The sequence below is a fragment of the Radiomyces spectabilis genome, assembly GCF_025331425.1.
Source record: "Radiomyces spectabilis strain NRRL 2753 chromosome Unknown BYT42scaffold_4, whole genome shotgun sequence".
Taxonomy (NCBI): domain Eukaryota; kingdom Fungi; phylum Mucoromycota; class Mucoromycetes; order Mucorales; family Radiomycetaceae; genus Radiomyces; species Radiomyces spectabilis.
The window spans coordinates 263,691-286,097 of NW_026251929.1; the positions used below are offsets into that span (position 1 = coordinate 263,691).

At 44.1% G+C, this 22,407-nt stretch overlaps 10 protein-coding genes across 10 annotated transcripts; 6 read left to right on the top strand and 4 right to left on the bottom strand.

Moving 5' to 3' along the window:
- Positions 1-66: 66 nt before the first annotated feature.
- Positions 67-1,332, bottom strand: BYT42DRAFT_511733 (uncharacterized protein). The gene is made up of 2 exons (XM_051565162.1): positions 804-1,332; positions 67-729 (listed from the first exon to the last, which is right to left on the bottom strand). The coding sequence occupies exons 1-2, from the start codon at positions 1,264-1,266 to the stop codon at positions 179-181; spliced, it is 1,014 nt and encodes a 337-aa protein (XP_051424975.1). The 5' UTR covers positions 1,267-1,332; the 3' UTR covers positions 67-178.
- A 61-nt stretch (positions 1,333-1,393) lies between these two features.
- Positions 1,394-3,004, bottom strand: BYT42DRAFT_562014 (Ribokinase-like protein). Its single transcript, XM_051567421.1, has 3 exons — positions 2,818-3,004; positions 2,499-2,744; positions 1,394-2,393 (listed from the first exon to the last, which is right to left on the bottom strand). The coding sequence occupies exons 1-3, from the start codon at positions 2,946-2,948 to the stop codon at positions 1,733-1,735; spliced, it is 1,038 nt and encodes a 345-aa protein (XP_051424976.1). The 5' UTR covers positions 2,949-3,004; the 3' UTR covers positions 1,394-1,732.
- Positions 3,005-3,650: 646 nt separating this feature from the next.
- On the top strand, positions 3,651-5,233 carry BYT42DRAFT_529223 (nucleotide-diphospho-sugar transferase; the record flags this gene model as incomplete). Its single annotated transcript, XM_051565386.1, has 7 exons — positions 3,651-3,919; positions 4,029-4,127; positions 4,206-4,288; positions 4,357-4,541; positions 4,605-4,687; positions 4,759-4,919; positions 4,984-5,233. 7 exons carry the CDS (start codon positions 3,651-3,653, stop codon positions 5,115-5,117), a joined length of 1,014 nt encoding a protein of 337 aa, XP_051424977.1. The 3' UTR covers positions 5,118-5,233.
- A 45-nt stretch (positions 5,234-5,278) lies between these two features.
- BYT42DRAFT_562018 (UNC-like C-terminal-domain-containing protein) lies at positions 5,279-8,117 on the top strand. The gene is made up of 4 exons (XM_051567422.1): positions 5,279-6,439; positions 6,499-7,497; positions 7,570-7,665; positions 7,726-8,117. The coding sequence occupies exons 1-4, from the start codon at positions 5,312-5,314 to the stop codon at positions 8,014-8,016; spliced, it is 2,514 nt and encodes an 837-aa protein (XP_051424978.1). The 5' UTR covers positions 5,279-5,311; the 3' UTR covers positions 8,017-8,117.
- Positions 8,118-8,492: 375 nt separating this feature from the next.
- BYT42DRAFT_612005 (uncharacterized protein) lies at positions 8,493-9,128 on the top strand (the record flags this gene model as incomplete). Its single annotated transcript, XM_051571575.1, has 4 exons — positions 8,493-8,645; positions 8,720-8,791; positions 8,852-9,040; positions 9,105-9,128. The coding sequence occupies 4 exons, from the start codon at positions 8,493-8,495 to the stop codon at positions 9,126-9,128; spliced, it is 438 nt and encodes a 145-aa protein (XP_051424979.1).
- Positions 9,129-10,301: 1,173 nt separating this feature from the next.
- BYT42DRAFT_562022 (HCNGP-like protein-domain-containing protein) lies at positions 10,302-11,798 on the bottom strand. The gene is made up of 5 exons (XM_051567423.1): positions 11,524-11,798; positions 11,373-11,458; positions 11,336-11,342; positions 11,017-11,231; positions 10,302-10,961 (listed from the first exon to the last, which is right to left on the bottom strand). The coding sequence occupies exons 1-5, from the start codon at positions 11,600-11,602 to the stop codon at positions 10,497-10,499; spliced, it is 852 nt and encodes a 283-aa protein (XP_051424980.1). The 5' UTR covers positions 11,603-11,798; the 3' UTR covers positions 10,302-10,496.
- A 2,275-nt stretch (positions 11,799-14,073) lies between these two features.
- Positions 14,074-15,032, top strand: BYT42DRAFT_544214 (uncharacterized protein; the record flags this gene model as incomplete). Its single annotated transcript, XM_051565745.1, has 3 exons — positions 14,074-14,679; positions 14,757-14,813; positions 14,886-15,032. The coding sequence occupies 3 exons, from the start codon at positions 14,074-14,076 to the stop codon at positions 15,030-15,032; spliced, it is 810 nt and encodes a 269-aa protein (XP_051424981.1).
- Positions 15,033-15,253: 221 nt separating this feature from the next.
- Positions 15,254-16,205, bottom strand: BYT42DRAFT_544215 (aminotransferase; the record flags this gene model as incomplete). Its single annotated transcript, XM_051565746.1, has 4 exons — positions 15,254-15,309; positions 15,366-15,655; positions 15,713-15,837; positions 15,897-16,205. The coding sequence occupies 4 exons, from the start codon at positions 16,203-16,205 to the stop codon at positions 15,254-15,256; spliced, it is 780 nt and encodes a 259-aa protein (XP_051424982.1).
- Positions 16,206-17,411: 1,206 nt separating this feature from the next.
- On the top strand, positions 17,412-19,307 carry BYT42DRAFT_562041 (uncharacterized protein). The gene is made up of 9 exons (XM_051567424.1): positions 17,412-17,548; positions 17,620-17,805; positions 17,873-17,990; positions 18,050-18,304; positions 18,374-18,506; positions 18,565-18,690; positions 18,783-18,839; positions 18,894-19,034; positions 19,090-19,307. Exons 1-9 carry the CDS (start codon positions 17,482-17,484, stop codon positions 19,129-19,131), a joined length of 1,125 nt encoding a protein of 374 aa, XP_051424983.1. The 5' UTR covers positions 17,412-17,481; the 3' UTR covers positions 19,132-19,307.
- Positions 19,308-19,377: 70 nt separating this feature from the next.
- Positions 19,378-22,095, top strand: BYT42DRAFT_511749 (ribonuclease H-like domain-containing protein). The gene is made up of 7 exons (XM_051565163.1): positions 19,378-19,778; positions 19,842-19,934; positions 19,999-20,152; positions 20,221-20,597; positions 20,675-20,774; positions 20,844-20,934; positions 21,006-22,095. The coding sequence occupies exons 1-7, from the start codon at positions 19,461-19,463 to the stop codon at positions 21,970-21,972; spliced, it is 2,100 nt and encodes a 699-aa protein (XP_051424984.1). The 5' UTR covers positions 19,378-19,460; the 3' UTR covers positions 21,973-22,095.
- Positions 22,096-22,407: the final 312 nt, after the last annotated feature.

Below are 22,407 nucleotides of genomic sequence, written 5' to 3' on the forward strand. Positions count from 1 at the left end.
CATGCCAGGCATGTTACAAACTTTTTTTTTTTTGTTAAAAAAGAAATTTCTGAAGGTTCCCTTTTTGAGATGCAATTTTTCCCGAAGCACAAATCAGAAAATAATCCGTGATGTGCTAGTGGGACTTCGTTTTATTTCATTCTATTGCGATAGTGCGAAATTCTGCGGGAAATTCGTGTTAAGATCGGGCTTTTCCGGAATTCACATGCACGATGGAAGCGGCCAGTCCGAATTGGATCCACCTTAATATGACGGGTCGGACTCGAGTTTCCCATAACTCTGCATCGGACATTGGTTTGCCGTTGGCATGGTACTGTCTCGCTACACGGAACCATTCACGATGCGATGTACGACATTCTCCACATTTAAACCCTGCAGTCGAAAACATACTTGTCAGCTCTAAATGGATTAATCGCTCCACCCGATGCGACAGCGGGCATTTTGGTAATTTATATCGCTCTTCCTTGGTTTTGGTACTCGACAATCTTGGAAAGATCTCGATTACTTGGGGAACAAAATTGCATCGATTCGAGACTTGATACATGCGTAACGGTGGATTCGTACTTCGACCAATTTTAAAATAAGCAAACCGCGTCGTCGATGCCCGTGGTCCCTCGACAAGACTGTACGCATAAATGTACCCATCCTCATCACGATCGGAAATCGGACGCTCCATTTCCTGTTGGATCAAATTGCGCTTTTTCCCCCGAATATGGTTGCCTATCCACACTACCGGATTAAAAACAATAAAAAGTTCATTCAGTAAGGTGACAACGGCGGAGTTATAAAAAGAGGTTGCATACATGACCAACAATCCCGAAGAGGTAATGATGTTGACAGGGAAGGGACGAGTGTGTTCGTAGAAATTGGTTCCTCTGGCAATATGATAGGGGAATTGCTTTTCTGGACAGCTGTATAACGATGAAAGTGGCAGTATCGATCGCTACCGTCAGTGCACTCCGGTACCATGGGGACCATGCGTCGACATCGTAAACCATCGATGCGAATACCATGACATTGCTGTATGAGAGGTTCGCTGGCCACAGCATGGGCTTGCCGCTGAATTTTCATTTTCCTCCTTTTAAGGTCCATCGTTCCGGAAAGTGGCTTTGGATGAATACAACGGTGTTGTAATGATAACGGTGGGCAGCAAAGTGGCAGAGGAAAACGATGCCCACGGGTCGATCGGTGAGATGCAAGCAAAGCATTCATAGCCCACAGATACCATGGTCTTTTCAAAAATGCATAATGACGCTGATAGAACATGACATTCTTTGATTTTGACCAATCTCGGTTACGAAGGCCGCGTATAAAAAGTTACCACCTCTCGACCGCGACAATTTTTTAAATTATTTTTTCTGTTTATTTTTTTATTTTCTTTTATTGACTGTTCCTGAAATTGACACCACCACCCGACGGATCATCCGTTCTTCTACAATCATCTGCATCGCATAACGCGCCTGCAAGTAATTTGTTCTTGCTTCTCTCTTTTTTTTTAAAAAAAAAAAAATGATGATAAAAAAGATTTTTTTATAGACACAAAAGGTGTTGAAACTATTGTACAGTTGCTATTCTTAGAGGGGGAAAGAAGCGATAATGCAAACTCTAAAAAAAAGATAATATATGCAAAACATTCGTAACAATGACAATGGTGTTGAACCATTTTTGGTAGATTAGAGACAAAGAAAGAAGGATCAGGCCATGGTATCAAGAAAAAATATGGCCCAGTCACTTAGAATTCGGGAAGAGCTTCTCTTTCTTCCTTGGTAGGATAGGTAGGACCGACACGCTTGATGACGAGATGCGCAAGGTAGTGACCAGCATTCACAAGACGAGGGATTTCTTCGACACCTTGAGCATACAGACCCATGAAACCACCACAGAAAGCATCACCAGCACCGTTACAGTCAACGATATCCTTATCTTCGACCTTGGTCACAGGGAAAGAGTAAGCCTGGTCACCCACGGCAACAACGGTTTCCTCAGCACCCTGAGTGAGCACAACAATACGAGGACGGCTGTTGCTCTTCTCGAGTTGGGACAACTTCTTTGCAATCTCTTTGACATCGTCGGTGTCCCACTTGGCTTCCTTGGAGTACACGCGGGCCTCATCCTCATTACCGAACAAGATATCCGTGTTCTTGATCACGCTGTCAAGACGGTCCTTAAAGAATTGAGCCAAGAAAGGAGCGCTCAAATTCATGGCAAACACCTTGTTGTTCTCAGCGGCATACTTGGACACAGCAAGAGCTGACTCGTAACCACCATCGTGAGACAAGAAGAAAGCACCGACATAGTAGTACTTTGCATTTTCCACATTCTTCCAGTTCTCGGGCTGACGAAGTAATTCGTATTTGAACTTTTCAGCAGCAGCCAAGTTGGCAACGAGCGAACTGTGAAACACACATCAATAATAATTCTTCCCATCCACGCGCCTGCTCCCTCTTTCGTCCTTTTTCCGATATGCGTCCTTGTTTGTGTTTGTATGTTCGACTTACCGATGGTGACCAGTGATCAAAACAGCGCAGGTACCGGTGGGAGCTTCCTTGGTAATTTGGTATTCGGTACGAAGACCGTCAGCGGCGGCAGCGGCCTTCATGGTCTCGGCAAACTTATCGTCCGAGACACAGCCGGTGTACACGGTGGAGTTGGGAGGCAACAGGTACTGAGCACCACGGATAGTGTTTTGGGTAGCACCACCAGCAACGTACACGACGTTGAACTTTTCAATAATCTCATCATACCTATAAGAAAACACCTGGTTAATACCTGATACAACAGTAAACATAGCCATTGCTACAATCTTTATCCACTTACAAAGCCTTGTGGGATTCATCGGCCAAGATGGCATTGTTGGCCTTGAGACTGTACTTGTTGAGGAGCTCTTCAGTGGCGGTGCACTGAATGTCCAACAAGGGGTTTTCCATACCGAAAAGTTGATAGCTCATGATGATGATGATAAAAAAAAAGGCGTCAAAAGAGGGAAGGCGAGTGGTGACGGGAATCGAGTTTTTACGCCCGCCGCCCTTCTTTTCCTTTATATACTGTGTCGGTGGTTAAACTATGGAAAAAAATTTGCATCCCCTTTGCAGCATGATTGGCTGCAGTTTTTTGAAGCCATCAGTAGATGAAAAGATGGGAAACATGGGCAGCAGGTCCCACTTGAAACGATCTTCCATCTTTTTCCCGTACCACCCTCGATCTTCTTCCCACCGCTGGTCCGCCAGTAATCTGCTTTTTGCCAAAACAAGTAACATCTGCATCATTCAGAGCAAGATCGTCCATCTCTCGTGCAGCTACAAAAAAAAAAGCACAAATCCCGACCATTCAAAACGGTGTCACGCACCATTATTGCAGCTCAGTGCATATTCGACAATGTTGGTTCGAAAGCAATAAAAAAATTTAATTAATTTATTCCCTGCTCAACTGTATAAAATGGTGGAGGTTGCATTTTCATGCAAGCGACATCGGATGTATTGACTTTTGTCACCATGACAGTGATATCGGACGTTCACCCAAGACCGCCAGTGCGCTGGCAACGCTTCGTGTTACCTACCGCGTGCATCGTTGCTTTTCTTTGGATAGTGGGTTATGCTTGGTGGCAACGCTCTGTATCAGACAATGCGGCAATGTTTATGCAGCAAGAACTCATGCTTGGTATCCAACGGCCCGTGAGTCCTCCTGTCAAGGCCACTTTTCTCGTTGTAGCACAAAATCACGAACGGGACGGTATTTTGTCCACGATCTTACAAATTGAAAAGCGATTTAATCATCAATTTCATTACCCATACGTGGTGTTGAGCCCTGAACCTCTCACCGACGCCTTCAGGAATGCGATGGCCACGGCTACCAAAGCCAAAGTTATTTATGGCACGATCGATGATTCTCTGTGGACGTATGACGACGCTGAGAAAGCCAAGTTAACAGTGTCACTCGATACTTTGCAAAACGACGAGAAGGCGGTCTTCCATACCAAATCAGGTCAATATTTTCACTATAAATCAAGGTCGCTTTCTTTTTTTCTGCAGCAATGCATCGACCGTGCGTCAACTAATAACACGTGTCCACAGATTTTACACTGGCTTTATGCATCGTCATTCGCTGTTACAAGGTTTTGATTACTATTGGTAAGAAAAAGATTAAACAAAAATTGCCCATGTTAGGTTACAGTATAATCGAATTGCCTTTTTACTTTGAATCTTTAGGCGCGTAGAACCAAATGTTGAATATCATTGTGACATCGATTACGACATATTCCAGTGGATGAAAAATCAGCGACTCCAGCACGGTAATATATATGTACATGCAACCACATCCACTAGAGTCAATTCATTAACTTTATCACATTTTAAAAAGGATGGGCGCTGGCGACCATGGCTACTACCGAAGCCTCACTGCATGACACATGGGTGTCTTACAGCAATCATATTCGTTCTGCTGTCCTTGACAACGAATTTGTCACTGACGAGAGCACGTTTTTCATTTTTATCACGGATAACGGAGCCGCTTACAACGGGTGTCAATTCGGCTCCGCTCTAGAGGTATACATACCTCCTCTTCTCTAAGCGACATTGTTTGAGTTACCTGACCCTTTATTTTCACAGATTGGATCCATGGAATACATGCGCACTGAAGAATATGATCGATTATTCAGGTTTTTGGAGCAGAGCGGAATATCTTATGGAAGGTACGCATACGATGAAATGCTGTGCAGCATGATATCATAATACTCATTGTATCTTTTTTTGTGAACGAAAGAGAGACGGATGTTGCCTTGCGCATGTTCATGACAACGATCCATTTACGGAAAAATCATATTCATTTTTTCAATGATATTGGTGTATCGAAAGGAGGATTAACGCATTGCCCTTCCGAAAAATACCTCTCTACAAAATGTCATTGTCCGCAGCCCATGGCAGGTAAGGATTTTTACAAAGCCCCAAATTTTTCATTTTATCATGCTTATCGCACGCGCGGACTTAGCGAATGCATCTACATGTCAGTCTCGTTTTGAGAACCTACGGCATGGATTAAGATGGGATGAGGAAACTTACCGTAGACGCACCCAGCCCCAACGTCTACCCATACACCTGGATAACCTTAAATTGACCTCTTGAGCACTAATGGTGGTTGTGGTTTCTGTGGTTTTTCTCTTGTTAAACCAAAGAGCAAAAGAAACAGATCAGCTTTTCGTTCATGTAATAAAAGGCGCGGATTGGCTGTTTTTGCAGTGTCACACAAACAGAGAGACTTTCACTGGATCGTGCTTAATTTCGCACTAGATTTTTTTTTCTTTACTTTGAGTTCATCTATGCATTGGTTGGGTTCCCTTACTTTGCTTCAGTACAAGTTATGGCTGATTGTCACGCTTTTTTCCTTTACCGTCACTTGTTCTTCTGTAACTAAACCACAACAGTGTCTGAAAATTCGGGACAATGATGTCTTCTTGAACATTTGTCCTGCAACTGAAGACGATGCCATTGGATTTTCAGCCGTGTTCCCCGACGCTACAGAAATACCTCGCATGACAGCACAAAGTCCTTCGTCGTCGTCGTCGTCTTCTTTGCAGGACGAGGAAATGTCCAACCAGCTCATCACCCTCAAAGACGACCAAGCCGCACTCGTAGCAGGCACGCTACCGGCGATCGTCCCCATTACGCAGCCCACCCACCGAGTCTTTGTCTCCAATCAACCTAATGCAATAGGACCCGATACCTCAGCACCCAATAAACTCACACTTCGCAATGATAAATTCAACCTGAGCGGACGAAGTACCACGGCCGACCAACGCAAACCCCTGCTGTCCTTTGAAGAGTGGCAGAAACAAGTCTTGGAAATGGAGAATGCTCGACGTCACACTCGAAAGAAAGTGGGTGGTCGAGCCACTGCAAAACGAGGGCAGCATCAGACCATCGATGCTTTGGATGGCGGATTCGTGGGTGATTTTGGGTTCATGTTTGAAGGCCCCAGCCACGGCCAAGATGATTCACCTTTGCCCGATAACACATACGACGAAGACACCTACATCGAACCCAGCAAGTCTACCAAAAGACGCAAACCTACCTTTGAGAAACCACCGGCAGGGTCGGAAAAGAAGAAGCAGTTTGCCGACGTACCTATCAAGATGCTCAAAGAACGATTCAATTACGCTTCCACTGACTGCGCCGCCACCGTGCGTGCCGTCAACAAGGAAGCCAAGGGCGCTCAATCCATCCTGTACGAGTCCAAGGATCAATACATGCTCAACAGATGCTCCGCCGATAAATACATTATTATTAATCTCTGCGAAGAAATTCTCATCGATACCATTGTACTCGCCAATTTCGAATTCTTCTCCAGCACCTTCAAAGACTTTCGCGTCTACGTAGCGGATCGGTACCCTACCAAGGATTGGAAACTTCTTGGTCAGTGGCAAGCTCGCAATACCAGAGACCTGCAGGTAAAAGGTGGTGAGGAAGTGGTTTTTATTACAAGTCATGCTCATTGCCATGTTCACAGATATTCAAAGTCGAAGAGCGTCCAGGATGGTTTGAATACATGAAAATCGAGTTCGTATCCCACTATGGTCACGAATACTATTGTCCGCTAAGCTTGCTTCGTGTCCATGGAATGCCGATGATGGAATACTTTAATCTGGTGGAGCGACAAGGTTTGTCGAATGATGGAGATGAACCGGTGTCGTGGGAAGATGAATACCTGTGGCCGGCTGAAGTGCGAGATGAAATCATTCGACCCCAACCTCAAGTGACCAACCCCGCAGAACAGTTTCCGATCCCTCCAACGGAACAGACTGAGGAAGATGTAGAAGAAGAAATAGTGATCATCGAACCGATCGTTCCCTCGCCTGAACCTCCCTCTGCATCGGATTCCGATTCTTTGTTGACAAAGCAAGATGGATACGATCATCCACAAGACTCTACCGGACCACCGTTGCAAGAAGCGACAGGCACCACTATTCCATCTTCGATGGATAACGATCACGAATATGAAACGAATCCTACGGAAAATCCAACCCCTTCGGTGACCATGGACTCGAGCAGTAGCACATTGCACGGATCGAGTGCTTCTTCCTTTTCCGAGACGCCAGCTGTGCAGGAGGAGCCTTTACAAACTCCGTCAGATTCGGAAAGAATGGAGGAGATCAGTTCCGCATACCTGGAATCCATGTTTTCTTCCACCGCGACAACGGCGACGCCTTCCTCGGAATCTCAAACAAGCAATCACATTGCCACAGTGGAAGGACGAGTTGGCAATTTTCCCAAACCGATCATGGGTCCGAATCCAAAAGAAGGCACCACGCAAGAATCGATTTACAAAACGATTATGAAGCGACTCAATGTACTGGAACAAAATGCTACGCTGTCGCAACGCTACCTGGATGAACAGAACCGCATGTTGAATGATGTGTTCACTGATATGGAGAAACGACATCAGGAGCAACTCATTTCTCTCTTGGGTCGTCTAAACGAAACGGCAAGTAACCGAATCGAAAATATGGTAGGGGTCCGATGCCCATTGGGTTATTCTCTCTTCCCCCCACGCATTGATATCTCTATTTTTCTGTGATAGAAACGTCGCTATGAGCAATGGTATGAAGAACTCAAAATTCAAAATGAAAATGATATCAAAGAATTGACGGCAAAAATGAGTCTCATGGCAGACCAGGTAAATAAGAAAAGCTGCATCCGTAGATTTTTGCAAATAACTAACGTGTTTACTTTATAGATTGCGTTTGAGCGACGTATCTCTATATCACAGTTGGTGATTGTCATTTCCCTGTTTGTGTTCATGGCGTTGTCGCGGGGAACATTCAACACGCTTTCGCCCATTATGGTGGCGCAAGCCGAAGAACGAAAGAGACGGGCCTCGGCGGATCAGATTGTTCCTGGTAGCACCAAAGCGGCAACGCAAGAATCACCCTCTTCGGACAAAATCAGTCTTCGTGATCGCAGAAACCTGATGTTATCCATGAAATGGCTCAGCGGCTCGTCACCAGGACCGTCTTCAGCCAAATAATTCCCATATATACATTATACATATCTATTTTGCAGTTGTTATCTGTATGACCATTTGTATTATAGTCGCAATACATTTTTTTTCCCCAAAGTCATCGTGAGGATTTGAAAATGACAACAAATCATGCGCTGGTGAAGAAAGCAAATTTTTCGTTACATCTGCCAATGAATATTTCTTATTACCGTCGTTTGAATCGCAAAAATAGGGATCTCTTATTACAAGGATAAATATTGCGAAAAGATCATGACTGAGCTTACAGCGTGATTTGAAGTGATGTTACTAAGATCTTCCGAATAACTACAGAAATTGACGACATATTCGATCGCATATTGCCATCTGTTTATTCATTGGGAACATTCTTCCGTTCCTCCTCCGCTTGACCATGTCGTATGATGGTTTGTCCTTATTATTCCATTGTTTATCTATCTTACTTGTTTGCTCTCGGGTCATTCCCCCTCTTTTTTTTTACAATCACTATGTCGTCCAGTAACATCAGAAAACGCGAACCTTCAAACGCACCCGTTGAGAAAACTGCCAAACAGCAGAAAATTGAAGTACAACGAAAGAAACATGAAGAAAAGATGGTGGAATACGAGCGCATCGACGCATTGTATAACGTCAAAGATGAGGTGAGGGCTTGATGGATGGATAAAATATCATACCTTGATCTGATTTGATGAATTATTACCTTGTAGAAACGCAGGAGATGATATCGGCCCTCAACTACACCATCATCACAGAAGGCGAGGGCCGAGCCGTCAGTGAGAGTGATCAAGTAGTGTCTTTAATTCATCACTAGGCAGCATATACTGATTGAGCATTTTTTTTTTCGTAGGTTCGATTACATCACACTGCTAGAACCGACAACAGCGGTGTACTCGATGACCAAGTCATCAAGTTCCAAGTTGGCGTCGGTAAAGTTCACACCGAGTTGCAATTATCGACGATTGGAATGAAGAAGCACGGAAAACGTGTAGTGGCCGTCAATTCGGCGTTCACACTACCCCAAAAGACAATCTTCGAGGTAAAGTATACATAAAGTCAAAGTCGAAATGTACATCTATCTAATGATTCCTTTGTCTGCAAAGATTGAACTGCTGGCCATTTTGTAAAATGACACATTAGAAAATTACTTATCATAGACTAGTTTGATTTGCTTTGCTTGATTAAAATGGCCAAGTGAACATATCACGTACTCAGCTCAGAACCTGAAAGCCGATGGCAAACAATGAACGTATACGCTGTTGAGTTTGAGTATTCGATAAAAGTAATGAAAAAAAGAGGACCATCCTCATATTGATAAACTTCAGGGGAAGGCATGGCAGGCGTTATTCATCCGTCAGCACAGACGCGTCAACGCAGGAATCAGCTGCGGCTTTGTCTTAGATATTACTGCAGTCTGTCGTGGATGATGACCAGTGTCACTGTCATGGCAAAAGAGACAAGATAAATAATTCGGATTAGGCATAACAACTTGAGTTTCACCATGATTCCCCTGAGCATCGCTGCGAAAGTTGCCTCCGCATGTCGCCTGATGACGCCTGGCATAAGCTGGCCATGATACTCTCTGTCCAGCCAGCTCCTTCCATATATGGTTAGTCGGTGATGGCGAACGCGTGATTTTTTTCCGCAAATATTACGCGACCGAATTTGGGCGTAGAACCTTTTCGTGGCGGCATGTCGTAGGACGGAGTAATCGACCTTGTTGAACTTGACGATCAAGCTCTTGTCACTAGATTTGTATTTGTGCATGTATATACATCTAGTAACTTGTTGAGTGGATTCGTAATATTTGCGAAAAAAACGCAGCGCTTTCGTCATCACCGACTACCATTTATTGATGGAGCTGACTGGACATGGGACCATCTTGGCCAGCTTATGCTGTGCTTCATCAAGCGACAAGGAGATACCCTTCGCAGCGACTCCCACGTAGGTCATGGTAAAAACCAAGTTGTTATACCAACACGAAATATTCTTTTTGCCATGACAGTGCGACTGACTATTATCCACGACATCCACGGGGCGCTCCACGACCTACTGCAGCAATGTCAAACAGACGAAGCAAACTTATTAATCTATAGACTCGACAATTTGTAATGCATTTCTAAATAGGCGACGGCGCTGTGGCATCGCGTCTCTTGTAAAGTCGAAACCGTAATATAGGTACATTGAATCACCGACGACGTTACTGTGGTAACTGAGAATAATTCGCTTGATTTTCCTGTAAAGTCTTAATCATGAATTTAGCAAACCATAAAGTAAGCAATTAGATCCCTTTCCCCTGAATGGCCATCGAGAGCATATGAAAAGGATTTAATATGAAGCATGAGCCGCAATGTTATTGAAAAGATAGCGCAACTCTTGTAGAAATGATTAGCAAATAAAATGTTTCAAACAGCCGACTTTTAAGTCGGTAAAGAACATATGCGTAAAGATGTAGTTTTTTTTGTGTAGTGTATGGAAGAAGAGGATCAAGGTTTTTAGGGGCGATGCCGGCGTTTCTCGATTTCGGTGGAATCCCATTTATTGCTACGTTTGGCCGGTGAGGCGGGTCCCGAGTTGACGGGCGGTTTGGCGATCCGGCTCGCGACTTTGGCAGCGGTGGCCATGGCGGCGGCCATGGCAGACGCGGGATCCTTGACGGAAGGGCTGGCGGAGACGGTAGAACTGTTGACAAAAGGGATATTGGACCGGTGTTGTTGGGCCATGGCGCGTTGTTCGGCGGCTCGACCTTGGGCTTCCAAAAGTCCGTCAATGTACGATTCTTTGGGAAATCCATGCGGATCGTAATCGTCTTTGGGAAAATTGCTGCCGCATTCATCGACATCTACAAACTCCACCAGTTTGGTGTAAATACGTGGATTTCGAAACGCTTTGTTCCGCTGTAAATGGTCGTTGAGTCGATGTCCTGACGCCCTCAGCGACAGATAATGCATGATTTGTGCCTATTAAACATATTCGGATCAATACGTCAATCGAGCCGAGGATAAGTGTTCCTACTTCTCTGTCAGGATCGCACTCTTCTTCTGGCTCTGGCAGTATTCCCCAGTTATCGAGACCTTCGATAGGTTTTGCCTTCAACAATGCTTTGCGCTGTCTAGCTCGTTCCAATTCATCGATATCAATACGATACATGGAAGACGGTGGTATTGGTGCTGGCATTGAAGTGTTATCAGCTGCATGCGAGGATTTCTTTTCATTGACGACCGATGATGCTGGGACAAGAAAGGATGTGGATTAATCAGGTGTTTTGGCGTCTTTCTGTAATTCCCAATGGCGAAAACCTACCTAAAGTCTAACGAGTAAAATTATGAGCAAACTAAAGTTGTCACGGAGATTGATTTTCAAACGATTACCTCTTTGGAGGCTGAGTGGCTGGATGGACGTACTTCGGGTTTCTTTTCGGCGGACAAAGTCGATGGTTGGGTGGAGGTGGAAGGGACTGGAAAACGGAAAGTGAGTGGATGTTGAAGTTGTAAGGTGCGTTTCGGGCATGGCGCTGTTTACCTTGCGGTTGGGAGACTTCTTCGTCGGACGATCGGTCTTCGTCGTCTGAGTAATTGACCAGTCCGCCTAATAAACTCATGAGAATAAAGTGGATAACGGACTTGTGCAGGTTTATGCTTGAGTTCACGGACACCTAAAAATAGGTGTGACTCGTCAATTTTTTCGTCCTTGAATTTTTGGTCCTCAGAAAGAACAACATAATTCATACACGAGATATCCAATGACTCATAAATGGATAGATAAATCAACACTATTTGTTTCCCAACTAATGCGCGACACCTGTCAGGCTTACTGGAAACCAAATTTCACAATTCATTTTTCAACCCAAAAACAGCAAGAAAGAAAAACTTTTATTCTCTAAATTACTTGAAATCTTTGGAAATTAACGATTTGTAAATAGCATGATCTTCACTTAAGCTATCATATCAGCACCTCTTAATATATTTTGCGCTACACTAAGCTATCAGAGACTGCTTATCTTTCAACCATGCCTCTGTGCCCATCTTGCCACGGCAACGATCATCAGCGCTCTACAAGTCGTCATTGCCTAAATTTCTCTCCAAGAAACACTTCCCACAAATAATAGGCGAAATAATCAGCAACAAGATGCCGTTTGCGCCAGCTGTGGTCAAACAGAGCATCGTCGTCGTTCAGATAAAAATGTGAGTAGAGCTCTTTTTGAAGAAAGGTGGTGTGATGATACGACTGGCGTCTTTGTAGCATCATTTAATTTGGTTTTCTGTCAGTTATACTGTCATTTATACTTCACCGAGCGAGCAACCATCGTGTCCGACAAATTAACTCTTCCTATGCAAAAAGATCACCTCTGCACTGGTTCAGTGGTAACAACAACAGCAATGCATCGTCGCAGGAACCGAGCTGCTCAACAAAGACCGTTAATCATTACGCGCGCTCAAGTGAAATCAATGCACGCCCAGTACATACAACACTCAGTCCGCCGAAGCAAGAATAAGCAAGTCGCTGTAGAACGCAAATAGAGCGCGGTCCACCAAGAACATAGTACCTGATGACTCTTTTTTTCGCAGCTCCAAGGGCAGATCTAAAGATCGTTCACCTGAATAATCCTCGAAGTCTTCCGAGGACCGCCAAGTCCTGGACATGGTAATGATTCACTAAAGCATATGGAGTCCCCCGGTCTCAAAAGCATAATCAAAAGAATAGCATCCTCCACGCGCAACATGATGACAATAGCACAATCAAAGATGAAATACGACAGTGTTGGAGAACAGCCATGGACGAAACCGTACACGATAACGGCCAAGCAAAATGTTGACTAACTCAGAATGAGGGCGGCGATTGGGTATGCAAAACGGGCAAGAGTAAGCAATTGTGGACTTATGACAGTGGAGAGAACATTTCGGAACTTACCAACAAAGACGAGCAGGGAAAAAAGTGATGTAACGGCGAAAGAGGAGCAGAGCAGCATAAAGCCCAGCTGACTTGCGTAATATTTGCGGAAAAAAATCACGCTTTCGCCACACCGACTATCATTTATTGAATCAGCTGGCTGGACAGAGAGTATCTTGGCCAGCTCATGCCTGCATCATCAGGCGACATGGAGGCAATTTTCGCACCGATGCTCAGGGGAACCATGGTGGAACTAAAGTTGTTATGCCAATATAATTTGTTCTTTCTTTGTCATGACGATGAAACTGATTGTTATCCACAACGTACTACAGCAATGTGTAGTAGGCAAAGCCGTCACCGTGCCTGTGTCGACGCGTCTCTGCTGATCGAAAACATCGTCCTCCATGCGTGCCCTGAAGTTATCAATCTGCCAATGACCCTTCCATATTTTTTTCTCATTGCAATCGCTTTCATGGAAACCAAGTATTTTTCATTTCCTGACGAATTTTTGATCGCGCTTTGTTACTGAATAGCGCATAAGATCGGTTTGTGTTTGTGATCGCCTTTCATATTTTCAAACGCTAATGCGGTCTGATGATTTCGCGCTTGCAGCTGTCAAGGGTTGCGCTTCCCACCTTCTGTCCGAAAAAAAATCACACGGCGCAGTTCAACCAGCCAAGCTTGGGATTTCGTCAATATATATATATATATATATATTGGTGAAAAAAGGGGAATACCATAAGAGGCAGTAAGACTGCTTTCTGACAAATGTGAGGCACGCGCTGGTGCAAATCAAGCTTGTTTGGCGGACTATGTCGGTTTATCAAGATAACCGCTGATCATCCGTCACTCTGACGTATGTTATTATAACCAGTCCAATGCCCACGGTGATGGTGGGCGATGCAATCTCAGTCATTCTTCTATATGCCAAATCATCTGATAAACATGTATCGTATTTTGTGGATCCATCACTAGGATAGCTTAGATAACGGAAGAGTACTGAGTGTGAGGATGGAGTTAAAGCAGCAGGCGCTGTAGGCGGACTTTGGTTTTGATCATGCAAGGGGTCTACTTTTTTTTTTCCTTTTTTTGTTTCAATACGTGGCTGACAATGCTCAAAACTGGCGTTTCCTTTTCTTACCACTTTTTCTTTCTTTTACCCTTTCTACTTGTTTTCTAGCCATGGCAAATGAGAAACTTAGTTTGACGGTTTCTGTAGGCGATTCTATTGATTCTCTCCAACCAGTGACTTTCAACGACGATGCGCATCCTGTACATATAAAAAACAGCGCTTTTGAAGGCGATGTTGCTATTCGTATCCGTGGTCGACCCGGTAATACACACTACTTTGACCACTCGGACGACACCTTTTGTATTCAAATCCGCGGTCGGTTTTTGCATGAGCATCTTACCGCAGACGATATCCTTTTCGGCAACCAGTTCGATCGACCGATTCGCCTACCCACGGGGTCGTCTGTCGCGCTCAAATTCGCACAGTGGTTCGATCCCGGACTACAAGCCGATCTTTACAGTGACCAACCCCATGCTTTCTCGCCTCTTATTGTTACCATGAATCGATTAGCTGTCACCCAGTCAAAAGACATGCTTGCATTCCCCAGTGATGGTGCACCTGTTGAAGAAGACGTCACCATGCTGTCATTTGATTTGAAGTCTCCCAAAGATCGCAAGACATTCTATACCAGCGCACAGAATCGAAAAGCTGTCCAAATTTCAGACGATCAGGTTTGGTGTATGGATTTCGGTAATCCTTACTTGGACTTTGCCAAGGTAACGTGATGCATATATTGTTGCTGCATGCCCGCTTTTCTCACGGGTGCTCTTTATGTAACATTATCATGAAACAGTGCACCGTGCGTTTACCTGGATTCGAAGTGGATGCATTACGTTATTGGGACGGTCAGGTAAGCTAGTAATATCGTGCCTCAACCTCCGAACATTCCTGTTTAACCATAATGATTTCAACTTGTGTATAGCCTGTTCGTTACGTGGCAAAGACAAAAGATGACTCGATGGTATTTTTTGTCATCGAATTCAATTTACAGGAAGGATCCAAAGGCATTAATACCGAGGACCAAACCGCTAAAACTGAGGATAAAAACGAAGATACGGATATTGATTAAATACACATTCAAAAAACTTGTCTGATATCACGAAATTGCATATGCTCTGTTGACTATTTCTTCCTGCACCCGATGACGAATATGTTCAATGGTTTCTGACGTTTCAGGAAAAACAATGGGATCACTGGGATAGGAGAGATCGGCAAAAAAAAAAAAAAAAAAAAAAAAAAAAAAAAAAAAAGATCAGACACTCAATTACACCGTGCTTAGAAGAAGGAGACCTACCTGCCGTCCGGCACATAGAGTGCTTCGATGGGCAACAATAAGCGAGAGGTGCCTGTGAATGTGTGACATTAGTACGTAATAGCGCTGTCGAATACACAGCGAACTCACTTGTCAGAAAACATCCTTCCCATCTGTTGTCTCTGGCGTCTTGTAACCTGGGAAAGCCCCATTGAAATTCTATTCCGTCCTCTTCACAGATGGCCATGACAATCTTCATGACGGTGCCCAGTAAAATATTCTCTAGCGCAGCACACATCACCACCGACTTGCCATCGGTTTCTCTTTTACGTACGGCAAAAAAGTTGGAAGCCATTCCCTCGTACAAGTTGCCATCATCGTCCGTTAATACGACTTCATTGATATCATGAAGCTTGTGTTGTTCTAATGCCGCTCGCTCTCTACGCCGCGTACCATCAGCATCAATTCACTATCGAAAATTGCTAATGAATACGTACCTCACCCATTGCGAGTCCTTTACTTCGGGCATCTTTCTTGCCTTGTTTTCTATTTCTACCTTGACTCGATGTTTCTTTGGTGTCACAAGAGGCGCAAAATGCGCAGCAAAACGGGGTCGACGTGACTAGAACCAGCACGTGTTAAAGGACGTCTTCCCTTTGCAAGAAACGTTTTCCAACTTACTTCATAGCAATAAGTTACCATGAGCGATATTTTGGTTTCTGAAGGATGATCGGTGGCCGTGGTAGGATCGACATTTGAATAGTAATTTTCCAAACCGGCCCTTAGCAAGGGCACAAGTCGATGTTCCAAACTGGTGATATTACGAAACGGGCTCATCATTTGTGACACTGTCTCGGGCTCCACTCCGTCGCTATTCTCAAAACGCATGAGCGAAAGCGAGTTAACAATGCGCTTCATATGCGATCCTAGCTCTACCACTGATTTGCGGCCTACAGTGCGCATACCAGTGTAGGCACCTAACACGACCATTGTTTAAGTTACTTTCATTCAGTGAAATCCCGGTCTCCATGCGTATTACCACGGGGATAAGCGAGAATGAAGCTGTTGAAGGTTGGATGTTCTTGATGCGTCTCATATTTGCCTACTTCATCGGCTTGCAGCGTATTTATCTGCTCGACTGTCACTGAGCATCAAGAGAGTGATTAGCATATTCCTCCCCGAAACTCCCATGAGGTGAATGGACTTACAAGTACGCAATGCACTTTTGGACGACATGTAACGTAAAGAGTTAATCGAGCGAAACAAAAAATGGGGACGTCGAGGGATATGATACAATGGAATGGTTACAAACTGGGATATAAGGAAAAAATAGAGTAAAACAAAAATGATAGTCTGTGAATCATTTTTCTATTTTCGCCAGCGTAACTAAAAATAAAACGCATCATGCTACTTCCACTGATATCAACTTTACACCTTATATCATAGAATCTACAATATATCGAAAGGCCACAGTAATGTTGTTTGATTGTCATGACATTCAAAAGAGGAAAAAGTCGTCAGTCTGCATTGTCCAAGTTGGGATGAATCGGAAGTTCAAATGATGTAGGAAAACAGTTTGCCAACTGTCGTCGATATGGCTGATCTTTTTTATTTCATCAGAGAGACATGTAAAAGTGCCAATGCTTTTTACTTGTTCAACTATTGTACCCATAAATCATGGATAGTCTTCCTATCCGTTTTCCGATTGTTAGAACTTTGGACTCAGCGATAAGACTTGTTATCATTAGCTATTCGAGAAAAAAGTTGGGGTAGGGACATGTGTGCAATGTCCCACTGTGGCTTGGGATGGGTAATATTGTCGGTCATACCTCTAGGAAAAAAACATGCTAATATCTAGCAGTGTTATTTATGTATCCATTGAAGCTAAAATTGGCAGCAGGAAACTTCGAGCTTCTTTCGTCAGGCCCAGGTCTTTTTTTTTTCTCAATTTTGAATGTGACGTAAGCAAAAAAAGCTCCACATTTCAAATGTGCAAAAAGTCTATGTGCAAATTGCAAAACCCGCATGTGACTTGGATCTCTTGAGTTTGAACCTCTTTCCATTGACCATGGAGTCCACTGACTCTCGAACACAAGATAACGCCAGCCCTGCCTCATCCTCCGGAGACCTTGATCCGACCAATACCTCGACCGGTAATGCAAACGTTAATGATCCCAAAAAGAAACGAACCGTCACCAAGCGACGAAAAGTGACTCACGGTATGCTCCATATTTCGCACCAGTGTATTTGAGTAACCCTCTCATCGATGTCCTTCATCATATACCCTGTAGCTTGTGTGTACTGTCGTCGATCACATATGACTTGCGATGACGGTGAGTAACCGACTCTGTGTATTTTTTTGGTCTTTTTTCATCACGATTGACACTCAGACACTACACCCCAGGTCGGCCTTGTCAGCGATGCATCAAACGTAGCATTGGCCATCTGTGCCATGACGAGCCGAAGCAGCCTTCCTCCAGCTCACAAAGTAATGCCCAGCAAGCACCCAAAGACAGGTCCCCAATGTCAGCCGCTGCTGCGTCAAGTAACAGCTATAACCCACTCTCGTCACATATGGCTGCTGGCAACGGTAAGAATATGGGAGGAATCATCCACAGAAATAGTCTTGGAGCTCAAACAAAATGCATCATGGATAGGTTTTGGATCCAATCACAGCAATCTTGGCGGTCTGCCACTCCAATTTTTTGGGCAAATGGGCACGGGTCAATTGACCTTTGCCAGCGAGCATATGGGCAATGAAATTTCAGTTATCAGGTACGCCGAACCGCTGGAGACCATTGCAAACGGGACAGTGCTAATACAATCGTTCACAGTGACTTTCTTGATTCGCTCGGTGCCGACATGAATCCCATGTATCCGAACCAGCAACCTCACCCGCAACAACATTTACAGAACAACTCCTCCGTTAATACCGCTGAAAAATTCTTCCTCACCGCAGCCGATCCTTCCGACGGCAAATTAGAAGATCGACTCACCGAAGTCATTAATGCCAAATACGAAGCTGGATTTTTGAAACCATACAATTATGTGAATGGCTACGCACGATTACAAAAATACATGGATAACAAGTAGGCACAGGTCGAGTCAGGGTTTCCCGAGTTCACTGGTAGATTAAATGTTGCATCGACATTCTGTAGTATGTCAGCAGCAAGTAGGCAGCGTATTCTGAACGTCATGGGAACATTCCGTCCAGCCTTCCGATCAGTTGCGCAATCATTGACGGATATTGATCTGATTTTGGTGGAAGAAGCATTTGAACGCTTACTGCTTGTAAGTTTGTTATTTGCGGACCGTCGTGCATGGTGATGACTGATCCTTCTGTTGCCAGGATTATGATCGTGTATTCAGTTCCATGGGTATCCCAGCATGCTTATGGCGACGTACAGGCGAAATATACAAAGGCAATAAGGAATTTGCATCCTTAGTCAATGTACCCATTGAGAATCTGCGAGAGGTAATACTTCCATCCATCGAGGAAAGAGATTGAATAGCATTCGTGCAACCGACGAACAACCTTTTTTAACAATAAGCTTTTTTTTTTCTCAGGGACGATTATGTATTTATGAACTCATGGCGGAAGAATCTGCAGTGAATTATTGGGAGGTTGGTTCAGATCATGGTTTTTAAAGGATTATGCGGCTCATTCATTATATATAGAAATATGGCAATATCGCCTTCGATCCCGGTCAGAAAGCTGTATTGACTTCCTGTCTGCTTAAGAATCCCGATCGTGAGAGCACGAGTGTCATCTCTTGTTGCTTTTCATTTACCATTCGAAGAGATAAATATAACATTCCGGTAAGAATACTTGTTAAAGTGTATGCTACTGATCTCTTACTCATATCCCTTTCAGACTGTCATTGTAGGCAACTTTTTGCCAGTCCAGTTGCAATAATTGATTTTATATAACTTCATTTTGTTATTTTTTTACTTTCTTTCATTCCTTTTAATGCATCATTTTTTTTTCCTTCGTTGACCTGTTTTACTGTTGGATAGTTAGGCTGGCCTTAATATCATGAACGTTTAGATTCTTCACCACTGTATTATGTCGCCATAACAATGCAATGCGGCATTTTGCCTTGAATAATTTTTTGTCAATGCGAAATCATGGTCCAATTTCAAAGTCACATATTGTCCCCGATGGGGGACGAAAAAAAAAAAGAACTTTTTTGTGCCATTGCCGTGTAAAGTACTTTTTTTCTGTTCACTTAAACGAATTGCAATATGGCTTCAGCGGATATTCCTGATCCAGCTACCAATTTCAAGGCATATCAAGCGTCGTTGTTCAAGGCGCTCGTGTCCGCTACCTCGGCCGCCAATGCATTACCGCCGAATGATCTCGGGTTTTACCGATCCCTCGATCGTGACTTTGCCAAAAACTTGGACTCGGCCGGATCAAGAGTATTGGACCTGTCCAACCGTTTATTACAGCAGGCCTCGAACGATACCGGTATCGTGGCATCGAAATATGAAGATATCGACGATGTCGTGGATCGCTACGGCAGCGCTGTCGACGTGATGGATAGTCTGTTGGAGAAAGCCGTGAGTTTTGACATTCATTGGAGGCGGGCTTCTTTGTGTTTTTGTCGCTCAACTGTAGTATAGGATATCTGGTTGGATGAATACCTGGGACGCAATAAGAAAAACGATGATAGTGTCAAACAAAAGGCACCCGAAGTAGCGCAAATATCTGCCAAAGTAAGTATTTAAATTTGTTAGACCGTGTTCCTCTGCAGATTCTCATCTGCATGTTCGCTTGCAGTCCAATAGTGGAAAGCTCGAATACAAATATTTGCACGCCAGCAATGTGGTTCGTCCCCAATTGAAATTCAAAGATCGCGTTGACAATCTGTCATCGACGCCATTTCAACGCAAGATCGTGGTAAAACCTCATGCGATGGTACCACTCGATCACGGTAAGTGGGAAAACTGGTATGATCTCACTGTGGGAAAACGGTGCACTGACTGTTTTCCTGTGTGTTAGGATTGAGCGCTGATGCGATGGAGACCGAAGATGGCATACCACGATCGTTACCTCACCCTTATGAGTACGAAATCCATCATATCACGTATCCTGAACATATGTTTGAGAAACGAGAACCTCAGCAATACCTTCCATTCGACTCGACTTCGGCAACCTGGGTGGATAATGATGAATCACTGCAAGCCATGATGGACCATCTCAGGGGTTATCGCGAACTCGCCATCGATTTGGAACATCACAACTACCGAAGTTATCAGGGATTTACATGTTTAATGCAGCTTAGCACACGTGACGAGGATTTTATTATCGACACTTTGGAACTTCGTGATCGCCTTTGGCAACTGAATGATTTCTTTGCTGATCCTACGATCGTCAAAGTAAGTTTTTAATATCCATGTCAAAAAGGAAGGAGAGTGTGTGAACTGATGCCCTTATGTTTGCGTTTTGTGATTAGGTGTTGCATGGTGCAGAGAGCGATATCATCTGGCTTCAACGGGACTTTGGCCTGTATATTGTGAATCTATTCGATACCTACTTTGCAACCAAAGTGCTTGGTAAGAAAAAATGATGGCTATGGAAGTCTTGACAACGTTGACATTGAACAAAATGGATGGTTATTGTAGAGTTTCCTCATCACAGTCTGGCCTATCTTTTACAGAAATATTGCAATTTTATTGCTGATAAGAAGTATCAGTTGGCAGATTGGCGTATTCGGTATGGGATTTTTGGTGATGTGAGGAAGAAGAAAGCAAACAAATCGTTAATATGAATGAATCTCTTGTTAGACCATTACCGCAGGAGATGTTGGATTATGCACGTGCGGATACCCATTATTTGTTGTACATCTACGATTGCGTACGCGACGAATTATTGGAGAAATCCGGTGCCAATGAGAACTTATTGCGATCTGTTCTGCAGCGATCAGCAGAGTTGGCGTTGACAAAGCATGAAAAGCCTACGTACGATGTGGAGACGGGACTAGGCCCAGGGGGTTGGAGCGGCTTGTTGCGTAAATGGAACAACCCAATGAACGAGCAGCAATTTGCGGTATTCAAAGCATTGCATCACTGGCGTGATCATGTTGCACGAGAAGAAGATGAGAGTACGAGATACATTTTACCTAACCACATGTTATTCGCGCTGGTTGAACGAATGCCCACCGAATCGGCTGGTGTGATTGGTTGCTGTAATCCGTGCCCACCGACGGTACGTATGAATGCTCAAGCAGTCGCTCTCCTTATTCAACGAGCCAGAATGGACGGGTTGCGTTCACTTGAAGAAGGAAAATCCAAGGCCAACCAAGCCATCACGGACGCAGCGGCCGCGAAGCCGGAGGTGACCACGGTGAGCTCCGCAAGAAAGCAAGCCAAAGTGGTGCAAAAAGTGGATCCCGCAACTTTTGATCTGGAAAAGGTCAATCAGCAACGACAAGCAACCGCCGCAACCTTAACCAAACCAATGTCAGTGTTGTTTGGTACGGACACGTCGAGCAGCAGTGCAAGCGAAGAGACCGCCAAACAATTAGCGGAAGAGATCCGTTCTACGATTAAATTGATTCTCCCCATCGATACCTTGAAGATTAAGCGTGTCAAATCGGTGGCCGATATAACACCAGCAGCAGAAGAGGCGTCTGCCGAGCATGTGTATGTACCTGCGCAAGAAAGAGTGACCACACCCGCGAAACGAAAAGAAAACGATGTGATCGTGGTGGGACATTTCCCGAAACGGTCAAAAAACGACAAACGGTCTTAAACCTTGGAGAGTCCCTTGGAAACCAATAAAAGTTCTTATCATCATCATTCATAGAAACCTTAGTAACCGAAGTCTCTTTTTTTTTTCTTTATCGTGTGAATGGGTTGAGTCCACAGATGGGGCAAAAAAAAAGTCGGTCGATGTCATGGACCCGGATCAGATTAGATTACCAACGAGAACCGATTGGCGTATGGTGCACAGGGGAAAATCATCTTTTTAGGAAATTAAAAACTCACAATGAGAAGTTGGAGTCGTTCTTTCCGTTGAAATCATATTTGTGTCAGCATCAAGCGACCCATAAATATACTCACATATGGTAATTTTTCTGATTTTCGCTTCGAGTGGGAGTTTTTTCTCACCCTTTCTTTTTAACCAAAAATGGAAATTTAATGGTTTCCCCATGAATCGAAACAGCGTGATGAGAAGGGAAATCAG

Bases quoted from the DNA above. Each gene is read 5' to 3' on its own strand.
- BYT42DRAFT_562041 (XM_051567424.1), top strand. From the start codon at position 17,482: ATGTCCTTCATCATATACCCTGTAGCTTGTGTGTACTGTCGTCGATCA. The intron at 17,549-17,619 runs GTGAGTAACCGA...ACTACACCCCAG, and splicing joins ACATATGACTTGCGATGACG to GTCGGCCTTGTCAGCGATGC. The intron at 17,991-18,049 runs GTACGCCGAACC...AATCGTTCACAG, and splicing joins AATGAAATTTCAGTTATCAG to TGACTTTCTTGATTCGCTCG.
- BYT42DRAFT_562018 (XM_051567422.1), top strand. From the start codon at position 5,312: ATGCATTGGTTGGGTTCCCTTACTTTGCTTCAGTACAAGTTATGGCTG. The intron at 6,440-6,498 runs GTAAAAGGTGGT...CCATGTTCACAG, and splicing joins GCAATACCAGAGACCTGCAG to ATATTCAAAGTCGAAGAGCG. The intron at 7,666-7,725 runs GTAAATAAGAAA...TTTACTTTATAG, and splicing joins TGAGTCTCATGGCAGACCAG to ATTGCGTTTGAGCGACGTAT.
- BYT42DRAFT_511749 (XM_051565163.1), top strand. From the start codon at position 19,461: ATGGCTTCAGCGGATATTCCTGATCCAGCTACCAATTTCAAGGCATAT. The intron at 20,153-20,220 runs GTAAGTGGGAAA...CCTGTGTGTTAG, and splicing joins GATGGTACCACTCGATCACG to GATTGAGCGCTGATGCGATG. The intron at 20,598-20,674 runs GTAAGTTTTTAA...TTTTGTGATTAG, and splicing joins CTGATCCTACGATCGTCAAA to GTGTTGCATGGTGCAGAGAG.
- BYT42DRAFT_511733 (XM_051565162.1), bottom strand. From the start codon at position 1,266: ATGTTCTATCAGCGTCATTATGCATTTTTGAAAAGACCATGGTATCTG. The intron at 730-803 runs GTATGCAACCTC...TTAATCCGGTAG, and splicing joins TCTTCGGGATTGTTGGTCAT to TGTGGATAGGCAACCATATT.
- BYT42DRAFT_562022 (XM_051567423.1), bottom strand. From the start codon at position 11,602: ATGAGTTTATTAGGCGGACTGGTCAATTACTCAGACGACGAAGACCGA. The intron at 11,459-11,523 runs GTAAACAGCGCC...TCCGTTTTCCAG, and splicing joins AGAAGTCTCCCAACCGCAAG to TCCCTTCCACCTCCACCCAA. The intron at 10,962-11,016 runs GTAGGAACACTT...TATGTTTAATAG, and splicing joins AGTGCGATCCTGACAGAGAA to GCACAAATCATGCATTATCT.
- BYT42DRAFT_562014 (XM_051567421.1), bottom strand. From the start codon at position 2,948: ATGAGCTATCAACTTTTCGGTATGGAAAACCCCTTGTTGGACATTCAG. The intron at 2,745-2,817 runs GTAAGTGGATAA...GTTTTCTTATAG, and splicing joins GATGAATCCCACAAGGCTTT to GTATGATGAGATTATTGAAA. The intron at 2,394-2,498 runs GTAAGTCGAACA...TGTGTTTCACAG, and splicing joins TTGATCACTGGTCACCATCG to TTCGCTCGTTGCCAACTTGG.